This window comes from Crinia signifera, chromosome 3, assembly GCF_055691185.1.
Source record: "Crinia signifera chromosome 3, ASM5569118v1, whole genome shotgun sequence".
Classification (NCBI taxonomy): Eukaryota; Metazoa; Chordata; class Amphibia; order Anura; family Myobatrachidae; genus Crinia; species Crinia signifera.
This window is the reverse complement of record NC_139219.1, coordinates 315,415,186-315,441,948: the sequence shown is the minus strand read 5'-3', so window position 1 is coordinate 315,441,948 and position 26,763 is coordinate 315,415,186. Positions and strand designations below refer to the sequence as shown.

At 42.7% G+C, this 26,763-nt stretch overlaps 1 protein-coding gene across 2 annotated transcripts in view; it reads left to right on the top strand.

Moving 5' to 3' along the window:
* Nucleotides 1–26,763, top strand: part of RUNX2 (RUNX family transcription factor 2) — a 69,802-nt gene that overhangs the window by 3,056 nt on the left and 39,983 nt on the right. For both annotated transcript variants that reach the window (XM_083178689.1, XM_083178690.1), the window contains exons 2-3: nt 12,549–12,705; nt 23,271–23,375. In XM_083178689.1, coding sequence (XP_083034815.1) covers nt 12,549–12,705; nt 23,271–23,375 — 262 coding nt within the window. The remainder of the gene's footprint in view (nt 1–12,548; nt 12,706–23,270; nt 23,376–26,763) is intronic.

The window sequence follows — 26,763 nt, the reverse complement described above, 5'->3', positions numbered from 1 at the left end:
GCATATTTATAAAAAAAGAAAAAAAAAACCTACCCTATTTATTTTGGCAAGAGAATAGTTAATCGTCTTGTCTGTGTCTTCCTGCAGCAAGATTGGTGCCAAGTATTTTAATTTACAGTGGATATCCCCAGGGGCGCTCCTGCATTAACTCAGCAATGGAGCAGATTTTCTTTTCCTCCAGGGGACAAATCTACAACCAAAAACCAGCAAAAAATATGAGAGGATGAAATCTATTGATAAATACATTCAGGCTTCTGTTCCCAGACTGCTGTATTCACTAGTATGCACTGGCTATACAGTCCCTGAAATCTGTTATTATATTATATATCATTAGTGTATGTGGTTACGAAAATAATAATAATTAAATATTATTATTTGTATTATATTTATTATTTTATTATTATTATTATTATTATTATTATTATTATTATTATTATTTGTATTATATTTATTATTATTATTATTATTATTATTATTATTATTATTATTATTATTATTTGATCACATTACAATATTTGGCTGTAAATTAATTGGCGACCATATATATAATGTTCACTAGTATTTTATGCCAAGTCTTTCCAATAGAAAACTGGAAAAACAGCACCTGTCTGTCATTTATTTGTTGCAGAAGCTTGCCTTCATTGATTGGTGGAACAGGCCGTTACCCTCAGTGCATTTTCACTGCAAGGATATTCATTTTAAATTGTACAGCGTTAGTTGGCAAATCCAGCCATTAAAACACATTTGTTGTCCCAAATCCACAAACAACTTCATGTTTTTTTCCTAATTTATTATTGGAAATTCTTGGTGCACTTTTGAAATTGTGCAGATACGACTTTCAGGCTGTAGTACTTAAACCATTTAACCCTTTGAGTGCCAGCACCGCTGTGAGAGATGTTCAAAATATCCGCTAAAAAACACCGGCGTCGCTTCGCATTTGTTATATATATTCAAATTAAAAAAAAGTTGCGTAAAAAAAATGGATTCTATTTCCTATATAATGTAACATTTCAGGTCATTATGATAAACCCAATGCTTGGGCAAATTTTTCTTACGCCTATTCAATTAGCACTCAAAGGGTTAAACATGTCTAAAATAAAACGTGGTCCCTTAAAAAACGAGGACCCCCAGTGAGTTACCCTATGATAATAATAGTGCTGTCTGCCTTAAGTTATTTGCTTTTTCTGCATTTTGCATTCTTAAACAAGTTAAAAATGTGAATTGTCACTGCACACAGAGTTAATTAGCTGTAATTATGATCAGTTTGCCTGAAAGTGCAGTTTATGTATTTATCGCCTGGTTTATTAGTTACATTTATTTGTATATTTATTTATGCAAAATAGCTTAGTGACAGTTGTGCTATTTCATCCTCATTCATTTCCTGCCTGCCATTTATTTGTAGAAGTGGAAACGCACAACATGTGAGACATAGCATCAGCATCAGCACTGTTAAATATACTTTAATTCAGTAAGAAACATAAAAAACGCTGTCCTGTAATTAGACAGGAAGGAATAGTACAGTCATTTTACAACCAGATGTCTTATACTAAATATTCAATGGAAAGGGTGTTGTGGGCAGCGGTTAAAGATGAATTATATACAGTATTATGGGCTGGCTACTGTAGCGGTGGCATTATTCTGCTGGTTTGTAAAACAATGACTCTCTTATAAGCAGACTCACTGAGTGTTCCCAAAATTTTATGAGTCACAATTTTCGGGACAAAAAAATGTATAACATATAAAAAAAAATACATATATCTTTTGTTTTATTTGTTTTGGTTTGTAAACTTCTAATTTACCATCTTTTCTCAATATCAGGCAACATTTTTGGCCTAAATTACAATAATTGCCTAAAATTCGATTTTATTTAGTTTACTAGTCTGCATCATTTATATATATTTTTTTTGTTAAATAGAAGATTAATACATTGACCCTAATGATTCATACAGTCTAAAATTATATTCTATTTGACATATTTTTATTATTATTATCATTATTGCACATCTACTGATCACACACCAACAAAATTATATATATATATATATATATATATATATATATATATATACATATATATACATATATAATATTAAAGTAGTGTTTGTTGTCTTTTTGCCATTTTATGACATGGCCTCATCTCACTGGATAGTTTGATGAGCTTATATCTGGTGATAGTTTAAATTGTTTTTAACTATTTGCTGATGACATGTCCCCAAACATGGTGTATTTTATATCTTTTTATATATTTATAGATATATAGATATATCTATATATCTATATAGAGAGAGAGAGAGAGAGAGAGAGATATATCTCTCTCTATATATATATATATCTACATCTATATATACAATTATATATATATATATATATATATATACATACACCACACACACACACACACACATATATATATAATTTTTTTAAGCACAGATTGTAGTCTAGAATTTTAGAAATGTTATTGAATACATGTTTGTATTTTTTGGCGATTTTTTTTGTCGAGTGCTACTATTTTTTTATTTATTTATTCATTCATTTATTATCTCTTCATTCACTGATTCCATCACCTTTTTAAGTTTTATGTTTGCAAACTAGTCCCTTAATCCTATGTCATAAAACTTTTTGAATGAGTGCAACATATGAGAAAAGAGAAATTATTTTGCACTTTACTTTTAAATGACTTATTGACCTGTGCAGTACATTGCTTGTGATCCAGTACTCCTTATTGCACTTACTATGCTGTTTTATTTGTAGTATCTAACATTTTATGGCTATTGTAACAGTTGTCAAATGACTCAGTGAATGCCTGAGGGTTGGTTCCTCCGTTTGACTGACTGGCTTCTAAATTCTGAATGAAATTGTCCATGACACCATAACAAAACGAGTGCAGTTACGTATTCATCCGTTTAGACCTATCGGTATGCATTAAGCATCAATGCTGGGCCAAACTGCTAACATTATAGGCAAAGCCAACTTTGAGACAATCCTAAAATGTTCCTCGAGGGAACCACCTGCATATCTTTCATAGGCTGTTATCTATTATCGAGTTTAAACATTTATTGTATAGTCTATGCGGTATAGACTGCAAATCACAACAAATAGAACACCGAAATCGCGCAGCGGTTCATTTTGTTACATCACAAGATGTTATTTTGTCATTTCCCAAGTTCTACGCTAAGACCAGATCCATTAAAATCGTAATGAGAGTTCATCAATTTCTTAGACGTGAATTATCTTATTTTTCCTACATGCAAGATCTTTATTGCACCTGTTTTGGACTGGGCTGTTTTTGTTTGTTTTTTTACAAAAATTCCAGGTAAATAAAACTGCACCAAATGCTAAAGATTAGAGTGTCAGCAGTACGGCTTGGCGTAAGGTCACTTTAACAATTATTAAGCGTTCTCTAGTTTTTTTTTCCTTGATAAACCAACGTCAGGCCTGTTCGGCTGCTGGTCGATAAACAGTAATCGTTTAGATAATAAGCCATTGCGGAGAGGAGGTTTATCACGTGCCTGTGTATTTTCTGTGTGCGCTTTTGCTTTTTTTCGTGGCAAATGCGCCTTTGTGGTTGGGCGTCTTTCAGCTCTTACCTGCGTATGTCAACAGCTACGGAAATGGTTTTGCATTATACGATATCAATCCGCTGATACAAAAAATGGGGTTGCTGTCTGTAGATTAACCCTTTGAGTGCCAAGTGAATTTGTCAAAATAGGTGTGAAAAATTTTTTTGTATTCCTCGTAACGACCTGTAATGTTTACGTTATATAGGAAATAGAATCTTTTTTTTTTTAACACAACATTTTTGGATTTGAATTGATACAACAAATGTGAGCGACGCCGGCATTTTTAGCGAATATTTTGCACATCTGTCACAGAGATGTTGGCGTTTAAAGGTTTAAGGGCATATAAATTGGGATGTTTACAGAGGTTTGGCCGTGGCTGTCCAGTTGGTGGATCAGAGGCTGTTTTTGGCCCCCAGATTTACACTGTAATGATATAAATCCTGAGTTTATCTGGTGATCAAATTTAAATATTTCTGAAATATTTTAGTACAGTGCAGAGCTTATGGTCGGATCTATGCTACTGCAGGCAATGCAGAATTAACCGTGAATGCATTAATTCTAGATATTCACCATCAGCGGCCTATGACAGGATGCATGATTTTATTATTCGCTGTAGATAAATCCGGATTTCATTTCCACCCGGGCCAGTAACATAAGCAGTGCCTGGCTTCTTGCTTCCCATTAAACAGCTAGCACCGAGCAGCGTTCCGCTTTGCAGGTACATAAAAGACGCAGGTCGGCTGCACAGTCGGTGATAAAACTTTATGCTGTTTTGAAATGAACTTTCATGTTCCAGGAGGTGCGATAGTCTGCGGCTGGTCAGGGAGAGGTTGGAAAAGTAACAGGTAAAACTGTTGTAAAAGAATAATCCCAGAGGTTAGGTACGTCTGAGCACGCTGTGCATTTATTAGTACGCCGTATGGGGTCGCACAATCGCAGTGTGAGGGTATTTGTGTATACAATTGTATACAACATGGTACAATACAAGGCAGAACCGGACTTAATCACTGTAATTAATTCCCTGCTGAAGTGAACAGGGTGATAGGTGACTCATGTGGCCCTACACTGATTTGTATGTGTGTGTGTGTGTGTGTGTGTGTGTGTGTGTGTGTGTTTCTAAGTATGTACTTTGCATATCTTTGGCTATGTATACATACACTAACAGGATATATTTATTTTTGTAATATATATATACGCGCACACACACACACACACACACACACACACACACACACACACACACACACACACACACATATACACCAATGCATTCAAGCACACAGACACAAACATACACACACATAGTTATACATACTTTACACACACATATGCATGTATTACACACACACACACACACACACACACACACACACACACATGCACTTATTTCATGCACTTACATACAAGTGCATGCATTTATTACACACACACACCCATTTATCACACACACATTTGTATACATATTTTACATACATACATACACACACAAATTTATACATATTTTACTTATACACACACACACAAATTATAAATTTTACACACACACACACATACACGCACACACACATATATATACACACACACACACATATATTTTACACACACACACTCACACTCACATACATACACACACACACACACACACACACATATATATATTTTACACACACACACATACACGCACACACATATATTTTACACACTCGCACACACACACACACACACACACACACACACACACACACACACACACTCACACTCACATACATGCACACACAAACCCCTTGCATCTACAAACAGCCTCCATGCAGTGGATTGCAGCTATGTGGGAGTTCTGTATTACATGTGCTATAATTACTGTACTATAGATTGCACTATGGGGAATGAGATGCGGACAGATTATTTCCCTGCCTAGCAGATACATTTCTGTCTCATTATGGTGACATGGAGAGGATACCCCGGGATAGACACCCGGAGGACCACTAGTGAGGGCAGAACTGGAGCGCACCTTCCGGAATATATGCATTGTTGCAGACTCTCCGATAGAAATGTTCTTCCAGAGCTGAGTAACTTCAGCTGAATCAGCAGCTTAGGAGCCTAGGACTTTATACATGGTGGAATCCCAGCATCAGTCACTAACCAGTCCACAGGACATCTCTACAGACTCACCATGCAGCACATCTGCCCCAGGGGTCATTTACTGAGTGCAGGTCATTCCTAAGATCCGTGACAGGAAATAAAATACACTTTAGTCACGATTATTATAACCACAGAAAATCTCCTCGTCGCACTACGGCTGATGTGTAACCAGTCTGGCTGAAAGGTCACTCTGGCACTTGTAGTCCCACAGCAAACGCATGCTGAAACGATGCAGGAACTGCAGGTTGCCTGCCTGAGGATCAAATAATTTAGTCCTGAAATCAAGTAGGCCTTTCATTCTACAATTCTGTGCCGTCTAGTACAGTGACGGCTAACCTTGACACTCCAGCTGTTTTTGAACTACACATCCCAGCATGCTCTGCTTCAATTTTCCTATTTGGCCATGCTAAATCTGATGTAGAGCATGCTGGGATGTGTAGTTCAACAACGACTGGAGTGCCAAGGTTAGCCTTCAAGGGTCTAGTACATATCACTGGATTATTATTATGACTGTAATGATTATGGAACTGAAGATGTGAGTTCTAGCAACCAATCAGATTTGACTTCTTATTTTTTCTGCACCTTCTAGAAGATGATGGATAGAATATGATGGTTGCTATGGGAAACATCCTATCTTCAATAGAACTCCCATCTTATTATATGTTGTCATTTATCTAGTACAGTACATAAAATAATCGCCAAATCCTGGTTGCCATGGCAATACCTCCACCACTAGTGGTTACCTGAGACCACACTCATGGCCATTGCCTGCTTAGTGACACTGAGTGACTGAGTTTATATTTCTGATGGCGACTGCCCACGTCACGCTGTACACACACAGGAGAAGTGCATTTTGTGTGGCCCCCTTCTCGGTTCAGCTTTTCTCCTTCCTGTTTGGAAGACATCCGCCGTCTGCGTGTCAGTGTGACAGGCCTGCAGCGAGATGTGAGGCCTAACATGAAAAGGTTGCCTGCACTTAGCGTAGCAGGAAGCATAAAAGCTGTCATGTGTGTTCCGCAGCCCCGAGCAGTCCTACTTCCACATGCTCCGATTTATAGAGCAGACATTGCGCGTTTACTGGGAGTCCTGTGGAAGTCTCCCTGCAGCTTGCACGGCTGAAGAAAGGGCCTCTAATATCTGACACCATTGCGGGCTCATACACGCCGCCATTATAACTGCACCCCCAGTCAAGAAGTCATTCCATTTGTTGATTTGGGGCGATATACTATTAGCCCAGATGCCGCTTCAGCCAATAAAAACGGACAGATATCGTAATTAATGACCGATGGTCGTTATGGCGATATCCAATTAGCAGCCATTTTTATCTGTTGAAAAACACATGGGATCCGGGATAAGTCTCAGATCCCATGTGTCATGGTGGGTCACAGCGTTTGCTTATCGGGGAATACCTGATAACAGCGGGTAATAGGGGAAAGATGCTGGCTAACAGGCTAGCCCCCATGTATACCAGCATTGGAGTAATAGGATGCCCCCTTTGTTTGATAACAACGCGTCGCTAGGGATAAAACGTTTAGGGCCAGATGAATCAAAGTTCAAAAAGTGCTAAAAACGGAGAGTGATAAACAACCAGCCAATCAGCTACTACCTGCCATGTTATAGACTAGGTTTGAAAAATGATAGGTAGGAGCTGATTGGCTGGTTGTTTATCACTCTCCACTTTATCTCTTTTTGAAGCTTAATACATCTGGCCCTTAACCTCTTGTTGTTCCGGCAGTCTCATCCTCTCAGGATTATTCATAATAAACAAGTGGAGTCTTTGCTTACATACAACAGAGGCTAAAGTAATAAACATGAAGATGAGGCCTACTAGCCTAATCTAAGGGTCGGTACCTCACTGAGGCGTGAGGCAATCCGTGCCTTGTTCTAGTGAATTGATAGTCTGAATACTGGATCGGTGCAAGAAATAGGTCCAAGCTGTGCCCAGGAGCCCGGTGGGTGACAGCGACGTGTGTGGGGTTCCCCTGCTCTCTGTCGGTTATGGCTGAAGTAGTTGCGGTCTGTGAGACTGTGTGTCTGGTGCGTGGGAGTGAGTGAAATAAGAGATGGATCAGGGGAAAGTCTGCAGGGAGCGAGCGAGGGAATCAGTGCAATAGGCAGAAGGGGATCCAGCCTATGGCTTCCATCTGTGGTCAAATGGCACATCCGCAGCTGGAGTGCTAATATGTACACAGGCCAGATGTACTAACCCTGGGAGAGAGATAAAGTACAAAACCAATCAGCTCCTAGCTTCCATGTTGTACATTTACTAAAGCTACTAAGGACCAGATGTATCAAGCTTCCAAAGTGATAAAACGGAGAGCGATAAACAACCAGCTCCTAACTGCCATGTTACAGATCAGGTTTGAAAAATGACAGTTGGGGGCAAATGTACTAAAGCTACTTAAAATGAAAATGGGTGATGTTGCCCATAGCAACCAATCAGATTCTGCCAATCACATCAGCAGATGCATACACACTGGGCGATAAAATGCATACACACTGGGTGATAAAATGACAGATATCGCTCATTTTAGTAAATTCACCCTGTAGATTTGGTTCCTTGGTAGTTTATCTCTCTCTCCACTTTATCACTTTTCAATGCTTAGTACATCTTTGCAAGACATTCTGGGACTTATAGTTCCTCATTTGGCTGCTACGGCTTAATGACATATATACAGTCTAGCAGCTGACATTCCCTTGTCTGGGAGACGGATGTAATTACCAGATTACCTCTTAGTACAACCATTAGGATCATCGGAGTAATGGAAGAGGCAGCTCCTTAGCTGAGGATATACCGTAGCACATTACATATCGCCCTGGGCCACATTCTCACCTTGTTCACCACTGTGACTCACTCTGTACATGCAGCTGGGAATCGGCGCTCAGGCCTGTGACACTGTAACCTGTGCAGCTTATCAGTACATACAACAATAACTGCAAAGCCAGTGGGGGGAATTCTGCTTCACATGGGATGTAGCTCTGGGCAACCAATCAGAATCTACTTATTTATTTAGCAGAAGACAGTAGACAGGATCTGATTGGTTGCCCATAGCAACATCACATATGAGTAGAATACATATCTTAGTAAATTCCCCCCAGTGTGTTTTATACAGATGGGATTTATTACTCATTTAAAGTGTATGACAGTAGGTTGGGGGATCTACTCCAAAAATGTCTAATCTGCTTTTTGTTATTGATGGAACCTGCCCCCCCCCCCCCTCCCCTGTGAGAAATGTTTCCTTTTTAAAAAATATAAAAAAGGATTTCCCACTTTGTGACTGTGGGCCTTATTCTAGTTCACTCTTTCTGACAAAATCCTTCTTAGATGGACAAAACCATGTTTACTGCAGGTGGGGCAGATGTAAAATGTGCAGAGAGAATTAGATTCTAGTGAGTTATTTTGTTTCTGTGCAGGGCCCACCCCCCACCCTACCCCCCAACCCCCCCGCCTATCAATCTTGCCAAGGGAGAAATTGGTCAAAGGAGCTCACAGTCGGAGCCTGCATGTTCGCATTACTGACAATGCACATGTCATCTCACTCAAGGGCAGATGTACTGAGCCTTGAGTGATAAAGTGGAGAGAGATAAACTACCAACCAATCAGCTCCTGTCATTTTTTTCCCCAAAAAACGTCTGTAACATGGCAGTTAGGGGCTGATTAGCTCATACTTTATCTCTGTTATCCGTATCTCTCTCCAAGACTTAATACATCAGCCTCTCATTCTTGTTTGCGTAGGGGAAAAAAATTCCCATTAGACCAACTACTCTCCCAACCCACCTCAGTTGTGTGACGAGAGTCATCAACAAAATTGGGACCCCTAGATTGGTCTCACTATATTGGACCCTGATTCATAATGTGATGTTGCTACGGGCAACCAATCAGAATCTACTTCTTATTATATTAAAATAATTCAAGATTATATAAACATACACAATGTACAGTTAAAGTGTCATTGAGAAAACCCCTTTGTGTATTAGTTAATAGTCCAAATGTGGGGGGAAAAAAATATGTTTTACAATATACAGTACATACACAATATTAAGTTCTTATACTGTATTAAATGCTTAATGGATTTTTCATACATTTGGCCTTAATAATAAAACATAATAAAAACAGCTAAGTTTAAAATACAGCAGGGAACATTAGCTTATTCTAGCTAATAAGGTGAGGTCATGTCAAGTTAACGAACAATAAAATTAATAAGAAAATATAATCATTTTCAAAACCGAACCAATTTGGGGGAAAAGTCTTGGCTATGTCATGTGTAACTGTTCCCGAATAGCGCAGATTCTACTAACAGCGCATTTATTACAATATAGCACTTTACATATGTGAGGTTTATAGTGGGATAAGCAAATTGCTTGCACATTTTTATGGGAACGTTAAACTTTTAGACCAGGTTGTATTAATTTTCATATGTTCTGACTATATCTCACATTGTTAAAAAAGTATATATATATATATATATATATATATATATATATATATATATATATATATACACTGTAAGGGGGTGAGGGAACAGGTACCACCTCCCGGGGTACGGGAAGCGGTCATCTATTAGAATGAACTTAGGTCTACAGTCATTAGGTCGACCCCACTAGGTCGACTGGCAGGAAGGTCGACCTGACTTAAGGTCGACATGGGCCAAGGTCGACATGACTTAAGGTCGAATTTGCATAAAGGTCGACATGAGGAAGGTCGACTGGTCATAAGGTCGACATGGGGTTTTTCACTGTTTTTTGAGCCGACATGTGCCGGCAGGCGGTATTTCATGCCCTACCATCCACTAGGGCGTGGTGGGAGAATAAAATAGTGTGCCGAGCGCAGCGAGGCACCGTGCCCGAAGCATTGCGAGCGAAGCGAGCAATGCGAGGGTCCGATTCTCATTGCCAACTCTGTCCATGTCGACTGTGTCGACATTCGGATAAAAAACAGTGAAAAACCCATGTCGACCTTATGACCAGTCGACCTTCCTCATGTCGACCTTTATGCAAATTCGACCTTAAGTCATGTCGACCTTGGCCCATGTCGACCTTAAGTCAGGTCGACCTTCCTGCCAGTCAACCTAGTGGGGTCGACCTAATGACTGTAGACCTAAGTTCATTCTGACAGATGTCCCGATTCCCCGGGGTACATGGTATGGTAAGAAGCAGCAGCTGAGAGGTCATAAATCAGTCCAGTATTTTCGCTAAATCCCTGAAAAGCCGCAAATATTAAATATCCCCCAAATGCATGTAGAATCTCCGATCCCTGCTGCGATCCCCCCTGCAGCGCCGCCAGCTGCATCCCCCATAGGTTTCTATGGGGGGGGTGCAAAGCTGCCTAATGTATCAACATCCGGCAACCCGGCTTCGCATTCCTGGGCTATCGCCATTCTGAGATGGCGATAGCCCATTGTAGTCTATGGGCTACTGATAGCACTGCGACCGGGGCAGTGCGGTCAGTGGGGTCAGTGGGGGGTCAGCGCTAACTGCACTTTGGCAGAACCCCCAGCTTCTGGCTGAGCGCATCACAGGGGCGGGCTCCTTTCAGAGCCCGTCCCTATGAGCGCGGGATAATACATCCCACCGCTAGGATCACGTTTTACAATGCGATCCTCGGCGGTAATATTCCACCCAGATCACATTGTAAATGCCATCAATGATAAATGGGCCCCTAAAAAGACAATAGCTGAATCATACCAGCCAGAGTTTGTACCAGGTTGTCTCCCACATAGAGAACTGCATAGTGTCTCCTTTACCCAGGCAGAGACCCCCTAACTTTCAGTCTGGCAGCATTTGTACAAAACTCGCACAGGTAGAGGCACTGACTAGCTTTCTGTGTCAAATACCTGAACTGGGCGTAATGGATGATGAACCCTCTCTCTCTTCAACCATCCAGAGCCCAATAGCTCACAGCAGAACCAGCAAATCTCCTGGGGTTTTAAAACACATATTTCAGATATCTGGGGGAAATATACCTGCCTTACCTTACTGTACCAGTGACCCTGTCACAATATATATATATATTGTGACAGGGTACAGTAAGGTAAGGTATATATATATATATATATATATATATATATATATATATATATATATATATATATATATATATATATATATAATTAAGACTGAGATAAGATAATTTCATAGACTGAGCTAGATAAATGATAACTGGAATCTGGTCAACTTCCCCACTTGGTCTCTCTTTGATACATCTAACCTTCCGTAGTTGGGATGGAGGGGGGTTGCACAGCCGGAGTGGCAGTGAGCTGTAGGTGACTATAGAGCACTTTGGGCTTACTGTCACTCTTTGCCAATAAGTAGCCAACTCTTAACCAATCAGGTCTGGCTTAGTGCAGTGCTGAATGTGAGACATAATGTGATTTGATTGGTTGAATATTTTTCTGTCCAAAATGGCTGAATCTCTGAATGTAGGTAGCAGGTGGATTTAATAAGACTGTTATTATGCTGCATGTATTGTCAGGGAAATAAAACAATGGCGCTCTAGTGAGGCCACATCTCAACCCTAATAGCAAAACTGTGGGCGGGCATGCTGGGACTTGTAGTTTCACAACAGCTGGAAAGTTGCTGGTTGGCCTGGTCTTGCCATTGATTTCTTCTTTAAATGCAAAACTTCTAGCGAATTTGTTTGTGTGACAGAATAATATGTACCCCCTGATGTCTGAATCTACCATAGGTGTATATTTGGTCCAGCATCACAATATACATGGAGACCAAGCTACGACCACTTGTGTACGACCACAGCTGCTATGGAACTTTGTGTCCCAGCATGCACTACCTGCTAATATTGTTCTAAAGCCGCGTGACATTAACCCCTTTTCCCGCATTTTATTTGTGCAGGTGGTCGCTCTAGGAGAGGTTCCGGATGGCTCTGTGGTCACAGTGATGGCAGGGAACGATGAAAATTATTCTGCGGAACTCAGGAATGCCTCTGCTGTCATGAAAAACCAAGTGGCAAGATTTAACGACCTAAGATTTGTGGGCAGGAGCGGAAGAGGTAGGCCCCTCGCTAACCCCTTTCTCTGTTTTTGGGACTTGTAGACAGCTTCTCTGCGGGGCTTAAAACCAGCATGATCAGAGGAACTTTTTTCTCCAAAATATAACGCACCTTACTTCACCAAACGTTCCACTTATCGTTTCCTGTGTTTCACCTGATTTAAAGCACTATCCATAACAATCAATAGTTACATGGATATCCTATGTAATAGAAGGCTAATGCTGCTCCTCACTCCAGTGATGGGAATACACGTGTTTCGCACGGCAACAGCAGCCACTACATAATGCCTGGTGGGGCAACACTTGGGCACCATCTAGAGACCACCAACGTGCACAACACTTGAATTTCCCTCCTGCATAACCTGGAGAAGTGGGCACCCCTATCGCTGCAATGTATTATGCAGGGGGCAGGAGAGCCGTTATTTCTTGTCTCAGCGGCTCTCCTTATCGGCGCCCCCGGCGGTCCTGTGCATGCACATTTTAAATAACCCTCCCCCCCTCTGTCCGGCTCTCTGGGCATGTGCAAGATCTCGCTATTATTGCAAGATCTCCAGCGCAGCCCCGAGCCAGCAGCAGGGCTCGAATTGTCCCTGCAGTGGGGATAGGACAACGCGAACCCTGGGCTGGCGACGCGGCCGGGGCGATTTAACGCCTTGAAGGCTGTTAATACATCGCCCCGGTCGCTAATTACTGGGAGGGGGGGAAGATTTCAGGGGACAGCCCCGCCAAGTGTTACTCCTGTCCCTAGCACACGTTAGGTGCGCTGTTTATACATATGAAAAAAAACTTAATCCCCCCCCCCAGTTAAGTAGCGTTAAGTGCAGAAATGCACATAACGCTAGTTGATAAATCTGCCCCACTATTACTGGAGTTTGCAGACAGCCTCTAGATTTTTAAACTTTTTTTCCTGTAACTCACTAAAAAGATTGCTCATCTCTGTCCCTCTCTGTCCTGCAACTTCTAGAATTTGTGTCCAATAAAAGGTTAAATTAAATTGATGCCAATTGACCAGCACTTCCATCGTCAGATTACCAAGCATTCATCATAATTTAAATTTGATAAAGACATTTAAGAGTGCTGCTCACACTTTTGGTACAAACCGCCGTTAATAATGCCAGTATGTACATCAAAATTAAAAAGACAGTGTCACCCACCGAGTCCAAGTGAGCTTAGTACATATGGAAATTTCACAGGTTTGGCCACATTTGTAAGCTAAGAATCAGCCCCTTTGACTGCAAATTAGAGGTCTAGTTCAAGAAAAGGGCGCCTCTTTTTAAAGAGTTGAACAACTATAATTTCTATATTCATACATACCAGGCCAGATGTATCAAGCTTCAAAAAGTGATACAGTGGAAAGTGATAAACACCCAGCCCCTAACTGTCATTTTCCAAACCAACCCTGTAGCATGACAGTTGGAAGCTGATTAGCTGGCTGTTTATCACTCTCCACTTTATCACTTTTGAAGCTCAGTGCATCTGCCCCTTGTGTGTACGAAATCATTGCTAAAAAGTGAAACCAGGCGTAAGTAGCTGAGTGGGGAGTACAAACCGACAAATCAAAGTCCAAAACCACGTTGTCATCAACCACAACAAAAAACACACAAACACCAATAAGGTTAATAGCATGTTTCAAAGACGGAAACTGAATAATTTTTCTCTGTTTGATTTTTACTCTTTGAAATGAATTTTGCCCAAATGTTAAATTCTTTTTTTTGTTTGATGCATTATATATTTTTTCCCCTTATTGTTTTGTTGTCTCTTGCACACTTGGAAATGAGCGTGTTTCACTTGGGTGCCATGACATGGGTCTGCCCCTTGTTGTCTGCAGTGCGGACATATATAGTATTTTCCCATGTGTGGGTTTTACGAGATAAAAACAAAATAATATTTGTATTCAATTGTTTTATGTATTCAGAAAACTTTATCAGTCTTTGTTCAGAGTACAATGGCCCATATTCAGATCTGATCGCAGCACAAATTTGTTCTCAAAATGGTCAAAAACCATGTGCACTGCAGGTGGGGCAGATGTAACATGTGCAGAGTTAGATGTGTGTGAGTTATTTTGTTTCTGTGCAGGGTAAATACTGGCTGCATTATTTTTACACTGCAATTTAGATTTCAGTTTCAACACGCCCCACCCAAATGTAACCCTCTCTGCACATGTTACATCTGCCCCACCTGCAGTGCACATGGTTTTGCCCATTTTGAGAACAAATTTGTACTGCGATCAGGTCTGATTAAGGGCCCATGTTCGTTGGTGGAACCCTGACAGGTCAAAATCGGTTATACTTCCTGTACTAGACACCCGCGTTGTCCTGTTCTGTCCAGTTGCCGTAATATCATCTGTATAGTTTGTCCAAACAACCAGATGGCAGAGTGTGTGGTTGGTTTATATGGATCAGTTCTTCCTAATTGTGGTAATGTGGATGCCGCAGTGCTGTACTATTTACTATATAGGCAAACTGGGCATATGCCTAGGGCAGTACACTTTAGGGGATTATTTAAAGATATTTGTGGCAATTCTGATTCACATGCACAGTAAGAGAATTTCACTGTAGCTTGCCGATAAATTGGTCCAAGCATTCACCCTGTCTGAGTAGTCCTGATTACTGATTGCCATAGATTGCTGGAAATTATTTTTCTATGTCAGCCACAGAGCCACTGGGTGTCTCTACTTCTCTGCTATGTATCCGCCATGTATAGATAATGTGAGTTTTAGGATGACTTTTCCCTATAGAAGTTATCTAACCTGTACTGGCGGTGGCTACATCTGTGCATCATCAGAGTCTTATCATATCTGCTGCAGCACTTTTACACCTTGCAGCATTGTTAGATTGTTAATAAAGTTTAAACAATAAATAAAGAACTCATTGCCTATGACAAATGATGAACCAGCCAATCAGCTTCCAACATGTATTTGACAAATGAGAGTTGGGAGTTGATTGGCTGAAGCGCCATTTATCACACACATCAAGTTTTACAACTTTTTGCGTATGATAAAACTTTTTGATAAATCAGCTTTAATGTGTGGATGCCTCTCCTAATCCAGACAGTTGTGATTAACCATAACATTGATTCATCCGCGTCCTGTTGTGTCACTGGCCAGGCCAACAGGTGACCTGTTAATGATCATGTGCCGCAGAGCATGTGATCTGTGCGAGATGCCGTGAGCCCATTTTATCTTAAAAAAAGGGCGAAAAAAAACAGGAAAAACAAAGGATATTCTCCTTCTTACTGTGTCGGCTCCAGGCTTTGGCTGGCTTCCCGACTAGCAATTTTGAATATTTAAAAAGGAGGGAAAAGGGGGCAGACATCAACGCTCGCAGGCTTTTCACGCATGGGAGATGAAGAAAGCCTCTTTTGATGGAGGGTAATTATGTCCAAACAGAACTGACCCCCCCTCTTTGATTCTTATGATCTTAATGTAGGAAAAAGAGGGATCCTGTCCCTTCTCTTTGAAGCAGGCAGGAAGATCCTTCCCCGTCTGATGGAGATATAGGCCCGTACTTGCTTTTCTTATCCATCAGAGCACTTCTTATACCCCTTTTACACCAAAATCCCTGGTCGGACCCTGGTCTTTGAACATGGGAGTTTCCAGGGTTGGACCCAGCTTCATACCCCATTTACACAGCACTGTGACCCAGGTCGGACCCAGGTCTGCGCCGTTTACACTGAACCTGGGTCAGCACTGCTTTTCCCTATGGATGACATTAAAAATGTCCATTTAGGATAAACTGCCATCAAACCTTCCCTCAATGATTTAAAATAAAAATGAAAAGACTTGACAAGTTAGCACTGAAAAATGTTGGTTGTTTATTTAGTAAAATATTTTTCAAAAAGTTTTATTCAGTGCTCAAGCACACATAGCGGTATAAAAGTGCAGCATCATCCATGTGCTCCCCCCAGCCCCTTCCCCTGCAGCAGCAGACCGAATCTCCCATGTGCCCCCCCCCCCCCCCAAAAAAAAAAATAATATAAATGATACTGCATCCAATTATCCAAGTATGTTTTCTGTGTGCACTGCCCGTATCCTTCCTGGCTGCTGTCTTTTGCCACTGCAGCGCACTGTGGAAAGGCGTCCAGCACTTCTGGTATCCTTTCAGCACTACCCAGATGTCCCAACCTGGGTTGGGACCATTTACACCGCCCACGACTCAGGTCCAACCAGTGTTCAACCCTGGTCAGGACCTGGGTAGGAGACCAGTGTTACTGAACCTGGGTTGACCCCTTTTACACCAACACTGACCTGGGTCAGACCTGGGTCCAACCTGGGTTATTCCTTGGTGTAAAAGGGGTATTACATGGCAGAGACACAGAACATGGGAAGTAAGCCACTGCTGGGAACTGCAATCAGGGGCCCGCTAACCTGACCCCAGTCCCGCTCTCCTGACAGTGGCTCCTAGCAGCAGACGCGGTAAGACGCGGTAATACCGCCTCTAGGTTTACACAGTCTTCCGCCGTAGTTCTACATATATTGAGCTATGAGCTTCTTTTTAAAGGTGCCCATACACTAGTAAGATTTATCTTCAGATCTGACTGGTTGGAACAAAAATATGGTTATGGATGAGTGACAGTTTGTCAGTTTTCCAGCATTTCCAAGCAAATGGTCAACTGTCATTTGCTCTCATCCATAACCATGTGTTTGTTCCAACCAGACAGATTTCAGATAAATCTGCGTGTGTATGGCCACCTTTAGGGGGAGATGTATCAGACCATCAAATCTGCTTCTGTCATTTAGCGCCTTATTCTAGTTCACTCTTTCTGATAAAATCCTTCTTAGATGGACAAAACCATGTGCACTGCAGGGGGGCAGATTCAACATGTGCAGAGAGAGAATCATGCTGCTTTCCCACTGCAGACCAGTTTAAAGTACTGGTAATCTTAAATGGTATTTAAAACGGTATTAGCATTCCCACTGCAGCAGATTACCGTTTTAAATACCATTTAAGTACCATTCCCATTGCAGTGAACCGTGTAAAATGTAGAGTGCCTAACCCCCCCCCAGTGTAAAGAGTGCCTAATCCCCCCCCCCCCCCAAGTGTAAAGACTGCCTAACCCCCGTACCTGCCCTGTGCCCCCACCTCCCCTCCCCTTGTACTTACCTGCACGGGGATGCAGGGCAGTGGGGGTCCATGCAGGGTACAGGCAGTCCCAGTGCCTGATGAGAACTAGTAGTTCTCATATGAGCATATGTAATGAGCAGCTCATTATTATGCACGTGCACTCATTACACATGCACAAAGTGAGAACTACTAGTTCTCATCAGGCACTGGGACTGCCTGGAGGCTAAATAACGTTTAAGAGGCATTCCCACTGCCTCTTAAACGTTATTTTAACGTGTAGGACTCTGCTTTAAAAACGGGTTGAAATACCATTTAACTTTAAACGGTATTTCAACTCTGGCACTTTCCCACTGCAGCCTTAAACGGTAAATTGCACTGAAAATCGGCAATTTACCGTTTTTTAACTGCAGTGGGAAAGGGGCATTAGATTGGGGTGAGTTATTTTGTTTCTGTGCAGGGTAAATACTGACTGCTTTATTTTTACACTGCAATATAGATCTCACTTTGAAGTAAAACCCCACCCAAACCTAATTCTCTCTGCACAAGTAACATCTGCCCCACCTGCAGCGCACATGGTTTTGTCCATCTAAAGCTGGCCATACATCAGAAAGATCGATCTTAAGATCGATTGCGCTCATGATTGTGTACAATTTCCCTTGAAATCCCCGGCAGTTTTTGGACACACAATCTACACACAATCGATCATATGATCAGTCATACAATCCATCTGCTGCATGACTGTGTACACAAGATGTGCACACAATCTGCATACAATCCATCATACAATCAGTCATACAATCCATCTGCTGATTGATTGTATGATTGTGTACACAAGATGTGCACACAATCTGCATACAATCCATCTTACAATCAATTGAGATTGTATGATTGGGTACAATGTCTTTCTGATGTATGGCCACCTTTAGAAGGATTCTGTCAGAAAGAGTGATCTAGAATTAGGCCCTTAGTGTATATAGCTCATCTATAAAATGACAGTAAGAAAATGATTGATTGGTTGCTATGGTCACACGCTGGCAATGCCAGGATGTCAGCTGCCTGCCACGTTCTCGGAGCCGCACGCCGCAAATACAGGTCTGTCAAGACTGACTGATTTTTGCAAACAGGGGGAAAATCATTCAATGACCATCGCATGATATCGCCCCCGTACACTCCTAAACATCCATTCAAAATGCTGCGGGGATGTTTGTACCACGGCGGAGGGTGGGCATTCGCTCGCCCAGAGGGCACCATTAGAAGGCTCGCTAAGTAGCCAATTGCCGCTGCTTAGCGAGTCAACATAAATTCGTTTATCCACTTTATTTCTCTCAAGGATTAGTACATGTCCCCCCCCCCATTAAAAATATTTTAACATGACTCGTTTTTCATATCATATCAGACCAATATTGTAGGCTGCAATGTTAGTACCAATAACTGCAAAACTCCCCAAAATATATTCCCTATATGATCTCCTATAGAAATATCTGATTAAGATAAGACACGCCCATTTCTGGTGCTAGACACGCCCTTTGGTCAGACTATAATCTCCCTGAAACTAGTTTTCAAATGTAGGCGAGTAAGGAGGGGATACGGTCACTAATGCTGTGTACACACTGATACAATCTGCATAAGATCCAGATAAGATTTTGACTATATAGTCAAAATCTTATTTGGATCTCATGCAGATTGTATGGGTTTTATCCCAAGCGATCCAGATGCGTTCAAGATGCGCGCTCCCATATCTTAACCAGAAAGTCTTGGCTGCCCTGTCTATATAGTGCAGATCTGCACTATATAGTCTAAATTGAATGCAGATAGTGTAAATTGTATGCAGATAGTCTAAATTGTAATCGAATCTGGATCTTATGCAGATTGTACTAGTGTGTACACAGCATAGGTCTACAAGCATTATGTCGACACCACTAGGTTGACATGCATGAAGGTCAACATGACTGAAGGTCGACATGGGTCAAGGTCGACAGGATCGCTAGGTCGACACAATCATTAGGTCGACATGGAGAAGGTCAACAGTCAAAAGGTCGACATGGCGGTTTTCGCGTTTTTATTGGAACCTGTGCCGACAGGCGGTATTTCATTCCCTACCATGCGCTAGGGCAGGAGTGGCCAACCGCGGCTCGCGAGCCACATGCGGCTCTTCTTCCCCTGTTTTGCGGCTCGGGCGTGCACAGGGCCGCGGCCGCATAGGAAGTGACCCGAACACACTGAGTATCATTGAACTGGCGCTGGAGATGCTGCTGCTGCCAGCGTCCTCCTAGCGTGAGAGCGCATGCACCGGGTCACTCCTTATGCAGCCGCAGCCCGGCAGCGCTGATCCGGCGCATGCGCTCTCGCGCTATTAGGACACTGGCGACAGCAGCAGCGTCTCCACCACCAGTTCATTAATACTTGTGTGTTCGGCTCCAGCTCCCGCTCCGCCTGCCATCCTGATCTCTGGCTGCCCACCACGGTCCCTGGCAAGCAGAGCCCTTTGTAAAATGTTTTTTTTATTTTTTATATTGAGCGGGTACAATACATACCACATCTTTCCATCTTGGTGCGCCGATTGCAGAGACGGGGACGCGCGATTGTCTCACATGCACACACGTCCCATTCTCATTGATCGGCGCAGAAAGACAGAAGGATATGCTGCTCTGGCTGGATAGATGATTCTGGCTCGACCTGTATATAGGCCACAACCCATTTATAAATGGGGCGTGACCTTCTGGGAGCTAGGCCACGTCCATTTTTGAATGGTCGCTGCTCTTTGTCTTAACAGAACAAATTTTGGGGCTCTTTGTCTCAGATGGGTTGGCCACCCCTGACCTAGGGGCATGGTGGAAGACTAAAATAGTGTGACGAGCGCAGCGAGACACCGAGCCCGAAGCATGGCATGCACAGTGAGCCATACGATGGGACCCGGTGCTGCGTGTCCATTCTGACATTTGGGCCAAAAACCTGTGAAAAAAAACCATTTTTTTTTACTGTCGATCTTACACATGTCGACCTAATGCGTGTGTCAACCCAATCACCCTGTCGACCTAACCCATGTCGACCTTCAGTCATGTCGACCGTCCTGCATGTCGACCTTCAGTCACATCGACCTTCCTGCATGTCGACCTTCAGTCACATCGACCTTCATGCATGTCGACGTAGTGATGTCGACCTAATGTTTGTCGACCTGATTGCAGTCTAACCAATGATCCACACCCGTAAGGAGTATGTAGCGGTTCTTGTAACCAGGAACAGAAGCCTCTCCGTACATCACATCGCCCTGGGACTGCCGGCTGTTTGTTGAGTCAGGGCTTCCCGCCCACACCTTCCTGTCTTAGAACAGTTTGCAGAAGTCTCTGTGTGACAGGAATAACCATCATATATCTAGGAGATTACAACTGTCAGTGAGTCTGGCCTGCAGTCAGTCACATGCGGCCAAGTGGTCATTGTCTGGCTGCTAAGCATCTCCAGCTCTGTGTCAGGATGTTTCTCACCAGTTTGCACAATGCCAGTAAATGTATAATACTGTATCTGTGAGACTCGGCGCTGCCAAACTGTCCTGACAATCAGTAAGAACGATTGCTGTGGACCTTTTCATCCGTCAGTAGGAAAAAAGGTTATGAAAAGCTTGCCGCCATTTATTAACTTGCGCATTTTAACCCTTTGGGTGCTGTTAAAATATCCACGATAAATGCCAGCGCCGCTTACAGCGACTGATTCTTTAGTATAAATAAATGCAAATACAGTCGAGTCAATCAATTAAAGTTTAGCTAAATACTGCTGGCATTTTTAACGGGCATTTTGAGGATCCCTCGCATCAACATGTTAATAAAAAGGTTTGCTTGGCAATTTTCACACCTTTATTGACAAATTCCCTTGGCACTCATCGAGTTAAAATTAATCATTAGACTCCAGCTGATCTATTTGTCTGATTCGCTGGGAAGACACCAGTCCCCCCATCCCCCTAAAAGCACCCCTTCCATGCAGTGTTAATAACATCAGTAAAATGGGCGATACCTCCCAGCCGCCTGGCCGGGTCAGAACAAAACCATCCCAATGAGGAAGCAGGACAGAGCCACCGAATCCCCAATGTGTTCAGCAGTGTTGAATCTGTTGATTGTTTGTAAAACATCTGAAGAAAGTACACACTGAGATAGACATACTGGTTTGTACCGATCCAATAACCACAGATCAGATCGGCAGCAACAATCTGTGGGTATAGATATTCAATATAAGGCTACTGTCTGAAATTGCCTATTAATAACTCAGAAACACACTGCATTCACATTGTGTTTCTGAGGTATGAATAGGCAATTGCAGGCACTAGCCTTATTTCAAGCATTATCTGCCAAATACTCAGCAAAGTGATTTTAATGAGATTTTTTTATTTTTATTTGAATGGAGATACTATTTAATATCTATTTCATCTGCAATGTACCTGTGATATAAATGTATGGTACTTGTTTCCTAGAACGGCCACACCGATTTTGATCGGGTCGGAAAAATTGCGTCGGTCGCATCACATGCGACCAAATCGCATGCGATGCGACCGACGCGATGGACCCGATTTTTACATTGAATCAAATGTGAATAGGGTCCCTGGGACCCTATTTTATATTGGATTCAATATAAAATTGTCCCCAGACCCCAAATGGCCCCATTGGGAACGGCACCCCACAATTGACGCCAACCCGAAGCGTGGCGAGCGTAGCGAGCCCGCGAGGGGCGTCGGTACGCGTCCTCCGACCTTTTCATACCCCTACTATCCACGTCGGCGTGGAGTTGAGAATATAAAGTGTGGCGAGCGCGCATTACTTCACAGGTATACGCGTCCCCTCGAGGGGCTCGCTGCGCTCGCCACGCTTCGGGCTCGGGCACTTTATATTCTCAACTCCACGCCGACGTGGATAGTAGGGGTATGAAAAGGTCGGAGGACGCGTACCGCCGCCCCTCGTGGGCTCGCTACGCTCGCCACGCTTCGGGTTGGCGTCAATCGTGGGGTGACGCTCACAATGGGGGGGGGGGGGGGGGCTTTAATTTATAGGCATGACGGGAGCATATACAATGAGAAATGGCCCATATTGGCCCATTTCCCATTGTTAGCTATGTAAAATGTGCTTAATCGCGTCCATCGCATCTTGTGCCATTATAATGGCACAAGACCGACGCGATGAACGCGATTACAATGTTAAAAATATTTTAACATTGAACCCTATGGCAAAATCGGGTCCATCGCGTCGGTCGTGTCGCGTGCCATGTTAATGCACGCGACCGACGCGATGGACCCGATTTTGCCTTTGCCGGCAAAATGGACCTGATTTCAAAGGAAATCGGGTCCATCGCGTTAATCGTGTACCTTAAGTTAAGGTACACGATTACTCCTGATTGTGGCCGTGGTAGGAAACGAGTACCAAATGTATTCTAAATCAATATACAAACATACGTTTGGCCATTTATGAGATTTGCTGTATTAGAACCATCAGTTTTACACCCACCTCTGCCTTCTAACTTGCAGGAAAGAGCTTTACGTTGACAATAACGGTGTTCACTAACCCGCCACAAGTTGCAACCTACCACAGAGCCATAAAAGTGACCGTGGACGGGCCGAGGGAGCCGAGACGTAAGTACCACACTGATTTCCACCAGTCCGCACAATGTCAGAAATATGGATGATGTCAACATTATCCACATAATCTTGCTCAAGAAATATTTGACCTTTCCCACAGGTTCCACATATAAATGCAACAATATTCTACCAGGTTTGGTGGTGGATAATGGTATTTTCCGTGTATGCATATTAGGTTTAAAAATAAAAATTACCAAAATAATAATAATAATGATAATTTTATATATACAGCACCCAATGAGTAGTACGTAAATGTATCCTTGATAAAATAATTAATTTGTGACTGCCTTTGACGAGAACCGCCTGTCAGTGGCCAGATCCTATTTCAAGATGTTCCGGGACAATGGTGACATCACAGTCTCTCTGACATTGCATATGACACATATATATGCCCTCTATAAAGGGGGCCTCTGCCCACATTTTTGTGTCCTATTATATATATATAAAGCATCACCTCCCAGCTTAAAACACATGAAGATAGTAATATATGACAGGTGTGCATTTGTGAGTTATATAACAACGTAGGATTATCCCAGGGATGGGAAACCATTGTCCCTGCAGCTGTTGTTGAACTACACATCCCAGCATGCACTGCTATAGTTTTGCTATTTGGTCATGCTAAAACTGTTGTGGCATGCTGGGATGTGTAGTTCAACAACAGCTGGAGGGCCAAATGTTCCCCAGCCCTGATATCCTATGGTGTATCATACTATGGGGCAGATTTATCTAAAGTTTGGAGAGAGATAAAGTACTAACCAATCAGCTCCTTGAAAAATGACAGATGGGCTGGTGCTTTAGTTCTGTCCAAGCTTTGATACATCATGGCGGTAAACACTCCTTTGTAATTAGCATTTTAACAGAAGAACTTTTTAATAAAGGGTCAGGGTATTTGTGTTTCTCTGCCCACCTCATTCATCTATCACCCAAGTGATGAACACATTAGAATATGTTAAATTCTGCTCAGTTTCTGGGCATGATATATCGGTTCATTGTTCTTATTGTGTCCTCCTGTATTTCAGTTTAGTGACTCTTTGTGTAATGTGACTTGTTGGCGCCATTGCACCGGTGTTGGAAGATCTGAGGTTAAAATGCCCTCATTGCCCACTGTCAGATGCTACATAGCAAGAACCAATATCAGTACGCAGCTAATGGATGCCCTAGGGCTGGGGTTCTCAAACTCAGTCCTCAGGAGCCGACACAGTTCACGTTTTCCAGGTCGCCCCGCAGGTGCACAGGTGCATTCATTACTCATTGACACATTTTAGAAGACCCACAGCTGGAGCTAATTTTTTTTACTTGCGATTCTGTGAGAATACCTGGAAAACATGCACTGTGTGGGGTCCTGAGGACCAAGTTTGAGAACCTGTGCACTAGGGCAAGGGTGGCCAAACTGGTCCTCGATATCTATCAACGGTCCATGTTTTCCAGGCCGCCTATGGATCTGTAGAATGTGTCGGTTAGGAATGAATGCAGCACAGGTTTAACAATGTGATAGTTAATAATGGCTGCACCTGTGCACCAGCGAGGTGGTCTGAAAATGTGACCGTTAGTAATGACTGCTCATGTGCACCAGCTACATGGCCTGGGGAATTTGACAGTTAGTAATGACTACACCTGTGCCCCAGCTAGGGGATCAGGTGAATGTGACAGTTAGTAATGACTACAGCTGTGCACTAGCTAGGTGATCTGGAAATGTGACAGTTAGTAATGACTACAGCTGTACACCAGCTAGGTAATCTGGGAAATGTGACAGTTAGTAATGACTGCACCTGTACACCAGCTAAGGGGTCTGGAAAATGTGACAGTTAGTAATAACTGCACCTGTTCACCAGCTAGGTGGTCTGGGAAGTGTGTCCGTAACTAATGACTGCACCTGTGCACCAGCTAGGTGGTCTGGGAAATATGACAGCCAGTAATGATTGCACCTGAGCACCAGCTAGGTGATCTGGGGATTGTGACAGTTAGTAATGACAGCGCCTGTGCACCAGCTAGGTGGTCTGGGAAATGTGAAAGTTAGTAATGACTTCACCTGTAAACCAGGTAAGGGGTCTGGGAAATGTGACATTTAGTAATAACTGCACCTGTGTACCAGATAGGTGATGTGGGAAATGTGAGTTAGTAATGACTACAGCTGTGCACCAGCTAGGTGATCTGAGAAATGTGACAGTAAATAATAACTTCACCTGTACACCAGCTAAGGGGTCTGGGAAATGTGACAGTTAGTAATAACTGCACCTGTGAACCAGCTAGGTGGTCTGGGAAATGTGACAGTTAGTAATGACTACTCCTGTGCACCATCTAGGTGGTCTGGGAAATGTGACAGTTAGTAATGACTACAGCTGTGCGCCAGCTAGGTGATCTGGGGAATGTGACAGTTAGTAATGACTACAGCTGTGCGCCAGCTAGGTGATCTGGGGAATGTGACAGTTAGTAATGACTACTCCTGTGCACCAGCTAGGTGGTCTGGGAAATTTGACAGTTAGTAATGACTGCACCTGTACACCAGCTAAGGGGTCTGGGAAATGTGACAGTAATAACTGCACCTGTGCACCATCTAGGTGTAGAAAACGTGACCTGTTGGTAGATCCCAAGGACCAGTTTGGCCATCCCTGACCTAGGGGCAGCTGTCTGCTACACTCCGGGCAGCGTCTTCCAAGTGTACCTGCACAGACTGCATCATTCCGACAGACGCAGAGCATGTGGAAGTGTTGGATCCAGGTCTCCTGCCTTATGCTAACCATCTGGGAAATGGGCAGATGCTATATTCGTTTTGTGGTGTGTTGTGGGTAAGGTCGGAGCACGGCCTGGTAGCGTCAGTGGCGTGGTGCAGTGTCCTGATTTGGGCTAATGAGCGGTTCAGAGAGAGCAATAGGCTTCACAACAAAAACATTACATCTGTAATATACTATGTAAATCAGTAATAATATGGCTGCAGACTTGTGGACATATCCCAAATATGGTTTCTGTTATCTCCTCACCCCGAGTTATGTTATTCAGAAATACTTGTAGAAACTGCAATTATCCGTGGCGGAAATAATTGTCTGATTAACAGTAATTACCACGGATGGATTCGGCTAAATGAAGCAGGTTTCCTAACGTTTGTCTGGTTATGTCAGATATTTCACTGGAAGCTGCGCTCTTCCCGGCCTGACATGATGATACGGCTTCTGTGTGAGCAGATTAGAGAGTGTCACGGTGACCCGCTCAGGTCTCATGATCAGATTTAGGAATAAATATTTATATTCTGATGATAAGATGGGAAAATATTTGAATACAAAATGATTTATGTGAAATAGATAATAGGGAGAGAAAGTAACACTTCTGAATGCTCGAAGCCAGGGAATAATAAAGTTTTAGCTCTTGCAATACAGCGGATGCGGGC